Source organism: Balaenoptera acutorostrata, chromosome 1, assembly GCF_949987535.1.
Source record: "Balaenoptera acutorostrata chromosome 1, mBalAcu1.1, whole genome shotgun sequence".
Lineage (NCBI taxonomy): Eukaryota > Metazoa > Chordata > Mammalia > Artiodactyla > Balaenopteridae > Balaenoptera > Balaenoptera acutorostrata.
In genome coordinates, this window is record NC_080064.1 from 46,653,846 (window position 1) to 46,671,949 (window position 18,104).

The following is an 18,104-nucleotide window of genomic DNA, read 5'->3' on the forward strand; positions in this document are numbered from 1 at the left end:
AAAAAAAGGAGATATATAGCACAGCACTGTTGATGTAATTAAAAACCAGTATGATTATGTTTCACAGAGTCATACTTATGTAAATCAAGTTATGAAAGAAGGATTGGAAGATTACGTTCTCAAGAGGGGGTAGCTCTAGGTGGAAGGGGAAGGGACTCATTGTGGATGGGCCACAATGGGAGGTTGTGAGCAGCCCACTTCCATACTCCTGAGGTTGAAAACCCCATGTGCTTCAGAGCTGTAGTGCGCCAGGACCAGGGACACACACCAGAGACTGGGAATAAACCCTCTGATAATAAACTGAATGACTGTGACTGGGGAGGTGCCGTGTACCTAGCTCCTGGGACCTGGAGGGCTCATTAGCTGGGCTGGATCTTGAGGCCCAATTCTTAGTTGCAGAGAGGACTAAGAATATTTAGTCCTTATTTCTTCCTGACACACATACAGGAAATAAAATTATTTGAAATAATCACTTCTCTTAACAAGACTCCCCTTCATCAGAGCAACATACAAAATACAACTTATAACAAAAGGCATTTTTCCTCAAAAAGAAGGAAACGGCTAAAACGAAAAGAAAATGGCTTTAGCAGAACAAGCACATACCTCTAACAGGTAAGGTTTCCCTTCAGACAAGAACAACAGGGCTTCGACTTCCTCGTGGAGGGGCAGCAGGGGACTCGAGGGGGCAATGCTAATAGGCGGCCGTTGTTTAAATACACCCGGAGCTTTAGGAGACCAAAGAAAAACCCACTTCACTGGATATTATCACATGAAATCGACTCTACAAGGCAAAGCGATCCCCTCAAGATTCATACATGCAACCACTGAGCACCTACAACTGTTCCCTCACAGACATGAGATGGGAGAAAACACTTACCCCTCTCTTTCAATGTATGCCCAGGATGTAGGTGCAAGATCTCTAGACTCCTGGTGATTCCACCCAAGACAATCTTCCGAAGAAGTTAAAATATACAAAGTGCATGAAAAAAAAAATGCCCAAAGTGCCTCTGAAGAGACCCTGGACAAGGCACTTCTGTTGCCCAATGGCCAACACCACCTGTGCTGAGCAGAATCAACCCACGTGGAAGGGGTTACCCCACATGCTAGAAAAGCAAGGACTCTCACTCTCATTTTCTTTTGCAAACTCTTCTAACTCATGAATGCGGTAGCTTTGCCTCTGTAGATGGGTGAGTCAGAGTTTAGGAAGCACACTCTAGCTCACGACCGTCTGAGCGCTCCCAACGTCCCTTCAGACAGCCAACGGCATTTCCAGATCAGAGGGACGCCCTGTGATTTTAATCTAGTTTCCTGGTCAGATGACATGAAAACCCTACCACAGGCTCGGGGGTCAAAGGCTTGCATTCCACACTGGCTGCCATGCCCCTGACTAGCGGTGAGACTTTCAGGGGCTACTAGACCTCTCCCTATCTCAGCTTCTGCGCACACAGGAGGGGAACTGCCCTCACAGGTTTGCTGAGGGGACTCAACACAACAAACTGTGAGCCCCACGGAAAGGCACAGCACACAGAAAACACTGACTACTTCTCAGCTGCTTTCCTGTATTATCACTGTTACTGTTGCTGTCACGACAAGGCCTAGAAACAATGCAGAAATGTACCTTTATCCCTATAGTGTTGTTAAATACTTCTATATCCCACCCCAAAGAAATGACTGGCTTGCTCTTGTGACAAACTAGTAAAATAAGGTGAAGTTTAACGTGGATTGAAACAAAAAACTTTAAGTGTTCCTCAAATATCAAATAGCCAAATGAGAAACAAGTAACACCCATTTAACTGCCAACGTTGTTACTCTCCACATGTTACTGACAAACTCACCATCTCTCTGTTTTCCTGATGTATTAAAGACAGGTTAAAGCTTACCAACGTTTCTTTGGGAAGAGACATCTGAGTGCAAGACAAGCAATGCCACTGTATTGTGAAGGTTCCCAAATTCTCGTGCTTGTGCCGAACTCCATCGACGTATCTGTTGTCAGAGAAAATAAAGTGGATGTTAGTGCTTTGGTTAGAAGGGTGTGCGGGTTCATGATACTTTGAGCCACATTCTTTCTCAATGTTTGACAGTAGGACAGGTCAAAGTCCAAAAAGTCATGGGTTTTAAGCCAGCTTAAGAGTGGCTTAACGTAGATGTATATTAACTCGTATTCTAAAACAAATCCATTTATGTATTCAATTCAGGTACTGAGCGCTCACCCTGTGCCAGGTAATTTCCCTGCACCCAGTACAGTGGGGAAAGCCTGTGGGGCTGGAGGTCTGCAGGCCTGGCTCTCCTCTGCCACTTGCTGCACCACACGGATGTGGGCGAGTTCTCTACCTGACTTCTTTGTGTAAAGACAGAGATAACCTACCTGTTCCGCCCACTTCGTGGTTGTGAGGACCAAATGAAACATGAAAGGCAGAATGTTTTCAAACTCGTGTGCTCCATAAATGCAAAACAATATTAATCATACAACATAACACCATTAATTAAATCTTATTTAAATTACAATGACTTTAAGTCAATCGCCAGTGTCAATGGAGTCCCTGATAAGGAAAAGCTTGAAGTGAAAAATAGATACTGTAAATCTCAACATAACATCAACACACAGAGCATGTCAGTACTTGTTTCTTTAACACTAAAGAGTCACAGCGGCAAGGTGGTATGACAGGAGGCTGAGAGGAGGCCTAAGTAGCAAGTCTGTCTCCCTTAATAAAGAAAGGAAAGCTTCCCTAGGCAATGCATCACATACAGGGGAAACCAGAGCTTTAGCCCTGTGACCTTGTCAAGGTTGTCACAAGTTGTCACAAGTCACAACTTTTCTGAGCTGTAATTCTTGCCTGAGAATGGGGAGGAAACTGCCTGTTTTACTGAATTGTGAGTTTCAGAGGTACAGCATGAAAAGTAACCAGTTCCATAAACAGTATTTATCATTACAGCATGTTCACATTTTGTGTATTTTAAATCTATCAAACAGAAGAAATACAATGATTGGAGAAACACACCAATATAGGAACTTCAAACAGGAGAGTCATTTTTTGATATATCTGACCCTATTATCACAAAACCACTTCCCTTTCATTTTCTGAATATGAGTATTACATCTGCAGCAACATCGTTCAGCGTGTAATGGTTCGACTTCACATCTGAATCCTGGCCTGTGACCAGCATCCCGTGTAAGCACGTCCACCAACACAGCCTTGCTCACAGCCCCAGAGAGCAAGTGGAGGACCCAATGCCACTATTTCTTGAATGCTTTCGAATCCCCCAGGCAGAACTCATCTTTCCTCCTAGGTCACTCAGCACTTTGCATTTTGAGTGATATCCTAGTTAGTCATTCCCATTGGTTACAGCATTTAGAATAAATTCTATGAGGAGGCTGTAAAAATAACTGAACTCCGAAGAATTTTAAAGGCTATGTAGTACTTATACCTGGACTCTGATGAAATTAATATTTATTCCCTACAAAGAGAAACACTGTGGCTTCCAAAACCGTGGCCACTTCGCTGGGATATATAAAAGTAGGCATTACCTGACTGTTCTGCCGGTTGGCCCCTAGGAGAAAGCTGATCATGTGTCGCAGAGCTGAATGCTTCAGAAGAAGATCTCCGGCCCTAATTCCTTGCTGTCATGAGATATTGAGAATGACAAATTATATTCCTATCCAGACAGAGATCTATGCCAAAAATACAGTTAAATGAGAAGTTTTAAGTGGTAAGTTTTTAAATGGTATAATTTACATAGAGAAAGTACTTGTTAAAAATCTAACAGCCCTGCAGTGCTGCACAACGGCCCCTAGTTTCAATGCAGACTTCTACTCCAACAGTAAGTAACGATCCCTACATACACTGGAATTCTTGCAAGTAATATAATGCACGAATTAAGATTTTTAAGAAGAAACACTCATAAAACCATATCATATAGATCCTATATTGACCAGTCTGAATTTTTTGCACATATAAAATTCCTTTAGACTATCAATCTGCTATATTAGGAAAAAAATCATTTACCTTTTGTACAAAAGTGTTGAACAGGAAAAAGTACTGAGCACAGTTTTTACAATTTTCGGGAACATCTTTATCCAACAGAGCAAGTAGTACCTCCAGTAACTGATGAAGGCTCTTTAACTGATTAGAGGAAAGATGAAATTACATAAAGAAAAAGAGTATAAGACAGACATCTGTAACAGGATTAATCTGAAGTAAATCACCATAAGAACAAAAGGAAAGTCTGATTGATACAATCCAGTCTCAGATTCAGATGGATTTATGCTTTGGAGAGCAAAAACAGAATTATCAATTTGATCTTCCAGGGAAGACTGGTGGAACTGTAGAAATAATTAAAAGAAAAGCCTAGTTTTGTTTCCTAGCTTTCAGACTCAAGGCACGGTTCTACTGCCTAATCGTCACGTTTTTTGCAGAGCCCGTTTCTTTCTGTCTCTTAAAAGGCAGGGGGTTTAGAGGTAACATATTTCTGAATCCCTCCCTCCACTATGCTACTTCTTCACATAATCACAGATGCAAAGAATAAAAAACACAGACACAGGCATAGGGGCTAGAAACCAAGCCAATGGAGCAAATGGAGAGCAACAGCCTGACAGAATGACAACGGTAATATCGACTCAACTGTGAACTTACTTGAAAGCCCGCTGACGCCTCATGGAAAGCTTTGAAAAACATTTTATTTGTTTAGAAACCATTTGGGTCATCACATTGCTTCTTCTTTCCCTCCCACCCCAACTGTTTTTGGACAAGTCCCTAGAAATTCATGTGTGATCTGAGAATTAAGACCAGCCTTACTACTCTTTATCAGTTCATGTCCTCTGGAGATGGTTCTCACAGACTTTCGAAATATTCCCATCCATCCTGTCACACTTGTTATATACAGTAAAATCTACCATTTATGTAGCACTTCATTTCAAAGTACTTTACAATATAAAGTGGGTAGCAAGAGGTACCATTTCCATTATGGGGTAAAAATAGACATAAAATACATCAGCTGGATATCAAGTAGGATTTACTGAGGCAAATGGTTTATGTCCTCCACCACTCCCTTCCCTTTCTCCCCACTGCAGCCCTGCCTTTAGAGGTTGGTGGGATGATGCGCTATGGCCTGACCCCAGCTGTAGGGAGACTACGCTAATTCTGCCTTTATCCTTTGTCTGGGTTTGTACATGGGAGGAAGGAGGAGAGTAAGAAGGTCCTTATGTTAAATATCTTAGAAAACTTCCACAGGGGTACTTCAGAGCAACGGTATCCAAACTGTCCTAGGCTGCTCCCAATGACCTAATTTTAAATATTCTGCAACCAGGTAAGGTTTTGCCAAAAATGGTTCTGCTGTTTAAGCTGATCGAAAGCCAATGCCTTAGAGTAAACCTCTACTTCCTTAGGATTCCTGGAACTGAGAGGGACAGTCTTCCTCTAGATCCTCCCTGAAGAGTATATTTGACCTCCTTCTCCATCCTGGATTGAGCAGAGCTCCTGAGCATGTCTGGTCTAATGGTGCGCCCCAGCTCAGGACTGTTGAAGGAACTAAGTGCCTGGGTGCCAGGCACTGGGTGTGGATCAAGGGGCTCTTTAAAGGACTTGCTCAGGGTTGAACAGTAAAGCCAACATCTGAATCTGAAGCAGCAATTCCTAGAATTTGCATTCAGTTCATTGAGACACTGCCTCAAGCCAATTTATAAGGAGTTTATAAGGAGCCAATTCGTTCTGAAAACAACATTTTTCAAAGTTTTCCATGTAGTGCCAGCTGTTTGAAACAGCAAACTTGGGAAGTAACTGCTGTATTTGCTAGGACTTAATAACAGACTGAATAATTAGACTCATGTCATTTATGTCCCTAAGACTTAAAATTTGGGGGGATTGAGGATGGTAATAAATACCATGGTTTGTTTTAGCATATGTGGAATTGTGAACCAGAAGAAAATATGTTACAGGAAACATGGTTAAGAAGAAGAAGAAATTCAGAAGAACAGGAACAAGGATTAGGGAATAACGGAGATCAAAGAAGGAACTATTGTGGCCAATGCCCCTGGATGGATGGCACTATTTGGTCCGGCTGCCAAATGAAGGTTCGGATCATGAAAATAACTTAGGAGGGAAGAGACAAAGCCAGGGGTGGCTCAAAATGACTGTCGGTCTAGACTAGAGACTCTAGACTAAGGTTGGTCTTAACGCAGAGAGATCGAACACAAACTCTCGAGAGAAGACTCTGAGAAGGAAGTGCTCTAGAGAGAAAATCCTGACGCAGACCAAAGCAGATCTGAATTCCTAGCCTACCCTGACACCTGGGATCTGAGGAGGAGAGGACAGAATGCCTTCTAGCCTGGCATTATCAGGAAGTCTGTGCACAGAACGTGCATTTTATGTGGATAATTACCAGACTCTAATCCTAGGCTTTCTTTCTTATTATGTGCACTTTAAAACATTTGGTAAAAACAGAACGTGTAAATAACATTTAGAAAACAAGACTGACCTTATCCTGATAAAGCAAGGCACTGTCTAGGGTTTTCTCCAGGATGGTGGCCACAGCGACACGTACTTCTCTCACATTGCACTCCAACAAGAAAATCCTAACATAAAGAGAAACGTGGTGTGAAAAAGCAAGATAGATTTCTATAACCCAACCTTCCCAACATGGTCCCACCTACTGTCCAAGAAAAAAATTACTCCAAGATGTCAGTTCAAGTCTCCTGAGAGCGTCAGCACACACAGGCCCTTGTGAGGGAGGAAGGAGGAGAAAAAGGAAAACAAGACCTTTGAACACGGAAAGTGGATTTTTTCCTGTTTCTTCTTCCTTTCTTCCCCTAAGATGAGTATCTGTATAAATGTAAATTCAGACTTCAAGAGATATACAAGCAAAGAACCTAAAATTTTATAAGTTCTGTTCACCCAGGAGTAGTTCTCCCTGGCACCCCTTCAATGTCTCAGAATAAGACACAAATTAAAAGTTCTGAGTCAACACAGCACCTCCTAATCCCCCTGTGCACCTGGTATTTCCATCCTTTCACTTTCCTCTCCTCTTCCCTCCCAACGTTTACTTATTACTCAGTCCTCCCAAAAGCATGTGAGGCTGAAAAGGTCCTGCTTCCTTCCTTTCTTCTTCTATGATGATGATGATGATGACAGCAGTTTTAAGGTTTATCAGACACGTCCATCATATTTGGCACACCCAGTGTTACACTGGGATACTACACTGCCCGCTGCAAAGGCACGACCTAATCCAATCCTCCACACCACCAGGGCGGTAGAGGCAGCAGCCTCAGATGTGGCGGAGGGCACGGTCAGGCAGAAACACCCGCTCCCTGCCGCTGGGCGGTGGTGGTAACTACCTGAGAGCAACTAGGTAACTGCACGCTTGCCCACAGTCAGCTTTTCTTTCTCTGCTTCACACACGCACTCTGACATGACAACCCATATTCTAATCAGCACAGTGAAAACTTACCTATCGTTTCTAATATCTCTTAACAGAAAAGTCTCATTGTTCCATGAGCAAGATTTAATATAACATAATTTTGATGACCCAGGGCAAAACTGTCCTGATGCATTCTTTCAGGTCACAACAGTGAAAGCTGCTCTGGTCCCTGTCTGAGGGCAGCATTTGCTGACAGCCCTGCCCTCCTTCTCCCCACAGGAAGATGACAGCGGAGCTTTCTGAAGCCACTTCACTTCTGCTCATTGCACGTAACTGTCAATGCTAAGCATTAGCTACCTAATGTGAACCTGACACAAAGGCTCTGTTTAACATCCACTAAGATTCTAAGTGGCAACTCCAGGCAAGCTTAAAAGATAACAAGTACTCTTGTAATATCTAGCTCTAGATGTCTGATCAGATTCAGGTACAATTCTTTTGGAAAGAATATCTATAGGGGGTGCTCCACATTTCCTATCACAGACATTAGGAAGCATCGTGAGAATGCAAACAAACCCAGAATATGGGCAGTTCTATAGGACAAATGACCTGTCTCACCCCAGTTAAATGGCATGACAAAAAAGGTGGTGGGGAAATGGAACAATTACAGATTAAAAGAACCTTAAGAAACATACAAACCAAATGGAGACCAAATGGAGCTCATTTGGAGCCTGATTTGTACAAATTCAATGGTAAAATAACACTTTTGAGACATCTGGGGAACTCTGAACATAGACTGGGTATAGGATGATAGGAAGGAATTACTATCACTTTTGTTCAGAGTGATGATGGTAAAGCACTTATTTATTTATTTATTTTTTAAACTTAACCTGTTAGAGATACATGCTGAAAAATTTATAGGGAAATTATATGATGTCTGAAATTTACTTTAAAATATTTGAGAGGATAAAAGAAAAGCATGCATGTGAGCGTGTGTGGGAATTGGGATAAGCAAACAAGACTGGCCAAATGCTGACAACTCGAGCTGGGGATGGGTACAGGAGAGGGTTCGTATTCTGTCGACTTTGGAGTATGTTTAAAAATTTCCACAATATAAAAAAAATTTTAAAGATGTAAAGTATCCTTCATGTTAGTAGTTTTAATTTCTTTAGATCAATTTGCAAGCATTATTTGCTAATTTAATTTTTTACACTTATAATTACATTTAAAAATTGTCCCTCAAGAGGGCTACAGAGGGGCTAATCTGAGAGATGACAGCCTCTTCACATGCACAGTTACTGAGGTATTAGCACAGTGTATGTTTATTTTTTAGTTGTAACAACGACAACTTAAGCTATCTTAAAAGTTCTAAAGAAATAAGTAATTAGAGAAAGGAGAATATTAATTCTTCAAATCACTGAGGAATTGATAATGATGAGTAATTGGACTTTATAAAGAAAGACAAAATATAATAAACTCTACCAGGAACATTTAGATTAGGTAATTCACTAGGTTCTTTACCATTAGGAATTCTAAGAAACCAAATCATACTACCAAAGGAAGTTACTGAGTTTCTCTGGAGATATTTAAGAGCGAGCCTGCTTGATGGTAAACTAAATATTTTGCCATGTTCCTTTCAAATGGATGATGATTCTATGACGTTCTACTGCTTAACACAGTACTCAGGAGTCCTAATGGGAAGATATTTTGGAATTAAGCTGGAAAATGGGTGAAAGGTTATCTTTAATGCAAACTCTAAAGGGACAGGCAAGAACACTTCAAAGAAATGTTTATGTGTTCTCTCTTTATGAACTGTATGAATGTATTCATGCACAAATACGTGAGCACTTAATGTAGGGAACCAAACGGAGTAGCTTCTGCCCGTCAGGAAGCTGAAGTTTAGTGGAGGTGACAGAGCAAACAATAGGGCAGACCTACTTTAAATTGGGTGGCCCTTGACATCTGATGGATGAGAAGGCACTTTCTATGCAAAGAGTAGAGGGGAGACTTTCAAATACAGGGAATAACTGGAGAAAAGATCTTTAGGCAGGGCAAAAAGCTTCGCGTGTTCAAGGAATCAACAATCAGGTGAATGATAAGCCAGGTGGAAAGTGAAACACACAGGCAAAGCCCATACTCAAGTGAGGCCTTTTGTGTTACATTATGGCAAAGATTTTGGATTTTATTATAAGTGCGGTGAGAATCCACTGAAGAATTTTTAAGCAGAGAAGTAACATAATCTAGTTTGTTTCAAAAGAACCCTTTTGTTGCTGTATGAGGTACACTGGAGGAGGCAGAGGTGGAGATACCAAGCAGGCCAGTGGATGAATGTCTGAAGCTCAGACCTCAAGATGAAGGGGATACGGGACCAGGAGTTTCAATTAGATCTTAACTTGCCGCCGCACGACGATCTCCCTGTGGGAAGGGACCTGCATTTCTGAATTCCTTGTTGTCTGTTTTAAGTTCAGAGATACCAGAGCATATTTGTATGCCGACAGAAGTGACCTGACAGAAAACTCTGGAAGGTAAAGACGCCAACTTCCTTGAGAAGCTTTGCTCATGCAGAGAGATTCATTTTGAGAGGAGAGAGGACACTTCCTCCATTATATCAGGAGGAAAGGAGAAGGTGGGAACAGACTGGCTGGTGTGCAACTTGGGACGGGGCGGGGGCTCCACCTGTGCTGTGGGTGAAGGCTGAGGCAAGGCCATTGGCTAGGAGTGGGTGAGCCAGCTCAGCGCGTCCGAGAGGCGTGGGGCACAGCTGCGGCAGAGGGAGGGAAGCGGCCACTGGGGGTAAGGCAGCCTGGCCACTGACAGCTCAAGGTGCTCGCTGGGTCCCCTGCATCGATGCTGAACTCTCCGAGGATAAGAGAATAAGGAGCAAGGTGTAAACATTCATAGTGATCGGACCTTCTTGAAAAATCCAATTACTTTTTTACTATAGACGTGTAGGTAAGTATACTATCATGGTATATTTATCACACTCTCTTACTATCAAAAACTTTTTGAAAAATAATATTTTAGCCAGAATCCAAACATATTAGCAATACTGCAGTATTACTGTGTAACCCAGGACTGCTGACCTTTACCTGCCACCAGACTGTGAGTCTGAGGGAAGAGGTTTGTATTCTGGAATCCCCTGGGCAACAGTAGTTGCCTGTAAGCGCCTGGTTACCTGCTTAGAACTGATTCCAACCAGGAAAATAATTTCAAGTTGAAATAAAAAAGAGTTACGAGAAGCTTCAGCTCTAAGTCACCGGAAGAGACACAAATTTCTTTTAACTGAAAGATACTGACACTTACTTTATCAATTCTCGTCCTTCAGAACTAATAAAATATTCAACCAGCCACTGACAAGCATCAAAACTTTTTGAAAGTAATGCTTCAATAGTGGCAATCCATTCTTCAGTGTCAACCCTTTAAAAAAGCAAAGACAGCAATGTTAGACAGCCCAGCAAATAACGCCATGGAGTGTCGCTGGTTTCTTTTTATTTTAAAAAAATTTTTTTGGGGGGGTGGGGTGGAGGATAAGTTATGTACTCAGTGACTGCTGGACTAACATGGATAGTCAGTTCAAGCCCCATGTCTGGATATGACTTTTCCCAATTTCTAAAGACATACAGCATTTATGCCTTACACCACAGTTCTTTCTTCTTCTGTTTTGTCCATCTTTCCTGCTGAATTAGAAATACCTTAAACATAGGAACCCATATTTTAATCATCTGGGTGTATCAGGTAGTTGCCTTCAACTACCTAAAACAATGTTTTGAATTTTTAAGTGCCTGAATTTATAAATTCAACTTTAATTAATTAATGCCTTTTGTCACAACAGACCAACAAAACGTATCACTTCTTACCTGAGTTTTTTCTTTGTCCGTAGATAAGTTTGAAAAAGGAACTGAATGGCAAGCTGTAAGCTCACCTTTGCCATGCAAGGATAGTACGGATGCTTTAACTTAGTCTACAAGAGAGGGAGAAAAAAGACAGACTATTTTTCACAGAAGTTTTATAGATTATTATGCATTGTTACGAACTGAATAATGAGATATATATAAAATAAAGTTAAATACTAGTAAGAAAAATCCAGCCAGTTCATAATAGAAAATGTTGCAGTTAAATTTTAAAAAGATTAAGAAAAGATATCTCCTTCATTTCTTTTATGAAGGCTTCTCAAAATAGAGCCTTTAGACCACAGGATGTTAATTAAGCTTCCAACAGACTAAGAAAGTCTTTCCCTTATTGGCAAACTGTGATCATGGTACTCAAGAAAAAGAAGCACTTAGAAGCTGATCTTGAGTCTGGTAACATCTGATTACGAATTGGGAATAATTAATCTCCTCATAGCCCCATATCCGTTTACATCACCTATGGCTACTTTTAAATTTTTTATAAAATATAACAAGAGCACTGAAAAAAGCCAGTAAGTAGAAACCCACACTCATTCACAATCTGCATTATACATTCTGAATATTGCGTGTATTTTAATATCACCCATTAAGTGACACATTTGTGGGAATTTTTTTTGGCGTTTAATCTAAATGCTAACAAGTGAGAGTGAGGGTGAGTCACTGAATGCTTTAGTGGATAGACAGATATTTAACTATGATCCTTTCTAATTTGTTTAGTAACAATCCGACTAGTACTTACAGCATTCAATGATGCTAAAGACAAAACAAAACTGAAATAATCACTACTGTACACATCTCTATTCTTCATAAACTTGAGGTTTTCATCTCTCACCATCTATAAAAGAAAATTGGTAATTATTTTTAAGAAACAGGGTAAATTATTCAATATGTAGAAGACATTTTTACTGATATGTTAGGTAAAAATGGGTTCATAAAAACACTTGTCTCAAGCCTTGAAATTTTTAAAAAGGAGGAAAAACTTCCTTTCAAAGATAAGAAGTTGTAAAAAGGTGAATTATGATTCATTAAACCAAATTCTTCTGGGAAATTCAGGAAGACCACCATGTAAGGACAAGTGAATTCTAACCTGTTACTCTGAGTGAAAAGGGACAATCAGAGCTTTCCCAAGTACAACCAGCTCCATGCTCTCTGTGTTTCAGATGCTCAGTTCTCTCTCTTTCTCTCTATCAAAGACTCCATATTTTTCTTAAATTTTTTGATTCTGGCTACTTAGCTTTTGATTACTTAGTGTATAAAGTCTGGACTGGGCAGCTGGACAGTCTGAATTTAAATCCTGGCTCTGTGACACTGACAGATCATTTCTCTTTTCTAAGCCTTTTCTCCTTTTCATCTGAAAAATGGGAAGAAAACCTGGTACTCCACGAGAGCGTTTTAAGAATTAGGGATTTGTTGAAGCATGTAGCACAGAGTAGGTATTCAATAACTAATGGTCATCACTTTTATATTAGTTTTACCCAAAGGTTATGAACCTTAACTTATTTTTCTCTCCAGATTCAATAAGTTAATTTCAGCAATGTGTTTCTGCACTGCCCACTCCCTCCCCCTTGTTTATGTGGGGTGTCACACAGTCACACAGCAGGTCAGTGACAGCCCTGGCCAATCTTGAGTCTGTTGCCACCTCTGCGACAAGGTGGGTCAGAAGATGTGGCTCTAGAGGTACAACTACGTCCACAAGAAGGCTGGCAGGAGTAGTTCTGGACCCATGAGATAGATTTTGACATTTATCTGGATTTTACCCCTTAGAACTTTTTATACAGTTCTTACCTGGTATATGCGAACAGGCATCTTCTCCACAAATAGTCCTTTCTTCTCGCCTTTTTTAACCAGCTTGGTTAGAATAGAGAGCCGGTCATTGTTAGGCCTATGGGGCCGAGGAGACGACTGAGGGGAAATTTCTGGTGAAGATGGTGCTGACCTAACAGATGGAATCAGAAAAGTGTTTGTCTAGAATAAAATAGCTATTGTTTTAGTAGTTTGCTACAACCGGATAAACTTAACATAAACAGGGTATTAGACTTAAACTGTATACTTTCCTGATCTAATGTATTAAAATGCAAATTCACAGAAAACAGGACCTTTAAAAAAACTTTCCAGACGGTGCTGGTATAGTATTGGGTTGGCCAAAAGGTTCGTTCGTTTTTTCCCATAAGATGGCTCTAGTAGCACTTAGTTGTCTTTAACTTCATTTGAAACAATTTTGTTGGACTGTATGTGACAGCTGTCACAGCAGAGTGCATTAAAAAAGACATCAAAATTGGTGAATCTCTGTGTAGCCATTTTAATATTGAAGATGGAAGATAAAAAGCAACATTTTTGGCATATTATGCTTTATTATTTCAAGAAAGGTAAAAAAGCAACTGAAATGCAAAAAAAGACTTGTGCAGTGTATGGAAAAGGTGCTGTGACTGATCAAACATGTCGAAAGTGGTTTGGGAAGTTTCATGCTGGAAATTTCTCGCTGGCCGATGTTCCATGGTTGGGTAGACCAGTTGAAGTCGACAGCGATCCAATCGAGACATTAATTGAGAACAATCAACAATTCTACCACGTGGGAGACAGCCGACATACTCAAAATATACAAATCAAGCGCTGAAAATCATTTGCACCAGCTGGGTTATGTGAATTGCTTTGATGTTTGGGTTCCACATAAGTTAAGCAAAAAAAACCTTCTTAACCGTATTTCCACATGCAATTCTCTACTTAAACGTAATGAAAACGTTCTGTTTTTAAAAAAAATTGTGATGGGCAATGGAAAGTGTTTACTGTACAATAATGTGGAACGGAAGAGACCATGGGACAAGCAAAATGAACCACCACCAACCACACCAAAGGTCAGTCTTCAGCCAAAGAAGGTGATGTTGTGTATACGGTGGGATTGGAAGGGAGTTCTCTATTATGAGCTCCTTCCGGAAAACCAAACGATTCATTCCAACAAGTACTGCTCCCAATTAGAGCAACTGAAAGCAGCACTCGACAAAAAGCGTCCAGAATTAGCCAACATAAAATGCATAATCTTCCATCAGGATAACACAAGACTGCATGTTTCTTTGATGACCAGGCAAAAACTGTTACAGCTTGGCTGGGAAGTTTTGATTCATCTGCCGTATTCACCAGACTTTGCACCTTTGGATTTCTATTTATTTCGGTCTTTACAAAATTCTCTTAAAGGAAAAAATTTCAATTCCCTGGGAGACTGTAAAAGGCACCTAGAACAGTTCTTTGCTCAAAAAGATAAAAAGTTTTGGGAAGATGGAATTATGAATTTGCCTGAAAAATGGCAGAAGACAGTGGAACAAAAGGGTGAATACTTTGTTCAATAAAGTTCTTGGTGAAAATAAAAAATGTGTCTTTTATTTTTACTTAAAAACTGAAGGCACTTTTTGGCCAACCCAAAACTATGCTCTGGACATAAAGTGTACTCAGTAAATGAGATTTTAAAAAAATCTCAATTCTAGAATGAAATAATTTCTATGCATGTTTCTGAAAACAAAATAACTTCTTGCCAAGGAAATAATGACCAGGTAGCAGCAAGAAAAAAGAAAAGGGGTAGAGGGATTTACTTCTTTTCTTTTTAGAATTTCTCTCTAGCTTAGCTAATTACCCTTAAATCCCAAACAGCATACTCTGAAGATCACGGTATCACCTACTGAAATCACACAGCAAATTACACAGAGGAGAAACTCACAGAGAGAGATCCTCAGCTTCCTGTCGCACAACGCTGACTCGACTTTTCTTTGGTAACACAGGGGAGTTCTGATCAGACACCCTTTGGTAGAAGAGCATATAGGCGTTCCAGTATCTTCGGCGTACATCAGTATATGGGTTCGCTTCATAACGAGACAATAAGAAAAATCTCTTTGTAAATAAAAAAGGTTTTTTTTTTTTGTCTTGACAATCTAAAACAAAGGACCCACAAATCCAGCAAGTAATTACTTACTATATTTGTTAAATGGAAAGCGTAAGTGAAGTGTGTGTCTTTTTAGAGCACTGCTTAAAATCACTCTGAAGGTGATGCAGAGGGGCAGGGAGTAAGGAGCTGTATGGTAGCAGAGTAGGCGAAAGAAGGTAAACATTCCGAGGCAAGTGGAAATTTAATCAAAAGGCAAGTAACATTTAAAAATAAGTTCTGTGGCATAGGATGGGATTATAATTGGCCTCACTTAACCATTTCTGCATAGAAGAGCCAAATCCAGGTAAATTCTGGCAATGACACTATGTTCAGCTAATAAAGGTTACTACCATTAGATGCATGACTACCATGGTCTGGTGTCAAAATCTAACATTGTGGATCTCATACAGGTGGAAAAATTTAAATGCCCCTAGAGTATTTCAAAATCAGGTTTCAAAAATGTCAAGGTCTCTGAAAAATATTTCTTCTTCAAATAACAAATTCTGATGGGATTCTGTGATGTACTTTTCCTTATATTTTTTCTTCTGGGGGTAGGGTTGTGGAAAGATTCCTTTACCACACTGCATAACAAATAAGGTTTTAAAAACACAGGTGCTAGAAATATCTTCTCCATTAATCACACCTCTACATAAGTGAAAAGGAAATTTGAAAATTTTAGTGGACTACTACTTCTGAAACTATTTTTAAGGTTGAAATTCTTTCAAGTTGTTCTTTAATATTCATTTCTTCCACTTAACTCACCCCCCATCCCAGGGCTGTTGTAAGGAATTATTTAAAAAGAATTCTGTAAGCAGCTTGAACCTTTTCACCCTGGCTATCAAGGAGTTCATGGATCTACATGGCTAGAGCAGTCGTATGTAAAAAAAATAAAATCTGTTCTATTTTTATATAAAAAATACTGCTTCCAATCTGATAGAAAACTATAAATTAAGAAAATAAAACTAATGGAAAATATACATTTGCAAATACTTACTTTGATCATAAACTTTTGGTCTATATTCTCCTCCAAAGCATTCGTACTCTAGGGTCTCATCATTTAGGTCAAATTCTTCTATAACTGTGTCATTAAATTTATACCACTTTCCTTTTCCACATCCCCTAGAGCACAGATTTGATAAAACAAATATTATGAGGTTACAAATCAAACCTCCCTATCCCCAGCATTTATCTCTATGTATTGTCTACAAATACAGCAGGTAATTACCATTTGAAAACACCTAAGGAAAATATAGCAACAGTTACTTCAATTTCTTAAACAACTTTTCTAATTGAAGGGATAAAACAATTGCAACAAGTTTTAAAAATCCAATATGAAATAAGATCAAAGAACAATGTGAAAGCTTCTTTGCACCGTAATGATAAGTGTGGATGACAAAGTAGGGCAGGGAGAGCAGAGGAGAGATACAGGGGGGCGGGGGAGCAGAGGAAGGATACAGGAGGGCAGGGGGAGTGGAGGAGGGATATAGGAGGGCAGGGGGAGTGGAGGAGGGATACAGGAGGGCAGAGAATGCATAGGAAAGATATAGGAGGATAGGGGTAGCAGAGGAGAGGTACAGCAGGGCAGGGGGAGCAGAGGAGGGACATAGGAAAGCAGGGGGAGTGGAGGAGAGGTACAGCAGGGCAGGGAACACAGGAGAGACTACCGGAAGGGTGGAGTGAGGGAGCGGTACGAGAACCCCTTACCGCCTGTCCTTGATGAAGGAATAGTAGTGGCCTGCATGTGCCTGCCCACTATGTACAATAACACCGACAAGTTCGTAGTTTTCTGTGAGGGCAACTTTTTTTCGTGGAGATCCTCCACCTCCCTGATCCATATTTCGCCCATTTTCACCAACTTCTGAAGATGAATCTTGGCGAGCCATTCCTGAAACTGTGTAAGGCTCCATGTTTAGCATCCAGGGAAACTATTTAAAAAGCAAAAAGAGCACATTAATGTTGGTTAGTAACATATAGGGTCACACCCAATTAAGTCTGTACAAAGAAGAGGGATGTGTTTTCCTGATTTAAGCTAGGACCACCCTCCAATTCAAGTACACAATTTCAGAAGGGCTCACAAGTCTAGGAAGGTTTAAGCAGTCTCTTGCTTGAGCATTAAGGAAAGGATTTCACTTCATAGCTGTCACTAGGATGCCTTCTAGAAATGAGGGTTACTGTCTAGAGATCTGCTGGTACCACTAGCAGCAGCTGCTTAAGACGAGGGGCTGTGTACTTCTCAGAATGCTGAGACCACAGCCTTTCACATTTTAGATGAAATTTGAAAATATAAAAAGGAAACAAGAAAGGGAGTACAGTAATAATGGTTATTAAAAAACCAAGAAAAAAAAAGTTACCCTTATCTGTTCATCATATTTAATGGAGCGTCCACTCTCCCAGTCAAATCCAAATCTCATCAGGTGGATGACCAAGACACTAGGTAACGACTTAATACAGGTCCTTTTCACTGTTGTTCTCTAAAGAGAAGCAAAACCCAATTATCTCCATGGAGACAATAAAATAACAAAGTAATTAATATGAAGGTCACAGATTTCTACAGGGCTTTCCCATCTCTGTGAACACAAGTCATGACACAATCTAATGGCAGTAACAGTAGGAGCTTAATACTGATCTTACATAAAACATAAAGACAGCGTCCATGAATAACAAATTAATCTTGTTTTTTGAAAAGGGCAAATGTAATACCTTTTCTTTACACTTCTCACAGTAATATGCATTACTTCCCTCTAGAACTTCTCCTCTAACAAACTGGTCCAAAGAAATTTCCAAACTCTGACAGGAAGTAACTCCTAGATTGAGAGCCATGAAAGCTTCCTCGCGCTCATATCTGCTTAGGAAATAACAGAAAAACCATATCAGCAATGGAATTTAAAAATCTTGAAATTACCACAATACTTGAGATTGAACACAAAACTATTGATACA

The 18,104-nt window shown here is 40.1% G+C and overlaps 1 protein-coding gene across 6 annotated transcripts in view; it reads right to left on the reverse strand.

Annotated features, from left to right (window-relative positions):
• The window catches only part of USP24 (ubiquitin specific peptidase 24), a 146,703-nt gene that overhangs the window by 13,013 nt on the left and 115,586 nt on the right, over positions 1-18,104 (reverse strand). For 4 of the 6 annotated variants that reach the window (XM_057540396.1, XM_057540403.1, XM_057540390.1 and 1 more), the window contains 14 exons: positions 17,866-18,010; positions 17,517-17,636; positions 16,870-17,090; positions 16,160-16,284; positions 14,962-15,103; positions 13,041-13,191; positions 11,995-12,090; positions 11,205-11,308; positions 10,651-10,764; positions 6,472-6,568; positions 4,005-4,121; positions 3,527-3,619; positions 1,881-1,983; positions 604-725 (listed from right to left, as the gene is read on the reverse strand). In XM_057540396.1, coding sequence (XP_057396379.1) covers positions 604-725; positions 1,881-1,983; positions 3,527-3,619; positions 4,005-4,121; positions 6,472-6,568; positions 10,651-10,764; positions 11,205-11,308; positions 11,995-12,090; positions 13,041-13,191; positions 14,962-15,103; positions 16,160-16,284; positions 16,870-17,090; positions 17,517-17,636; positions 17,866-18,010 — 1,750 coding nt within the window. The remainder of the gene's footprint in view (positions 1-603; positions 726-1,880; positions 1,984-3,526; positions 3,620-4,004; positions 4,122-6,471; positions 6,569-10,650; positions 10,765-11,204; positions 11,309-11,994; positions 12,091-13,040; positions 13,192-14,961; positions 15,104-16,159; positions 16,285-16,869; positions 17,091-17,516; positions 17,637-17,865; positions 18,011-18,104) is intronic. The other 2 variants (XM_057540399.1, XM_057540391.1) reach the window with 1 other exon arrangement.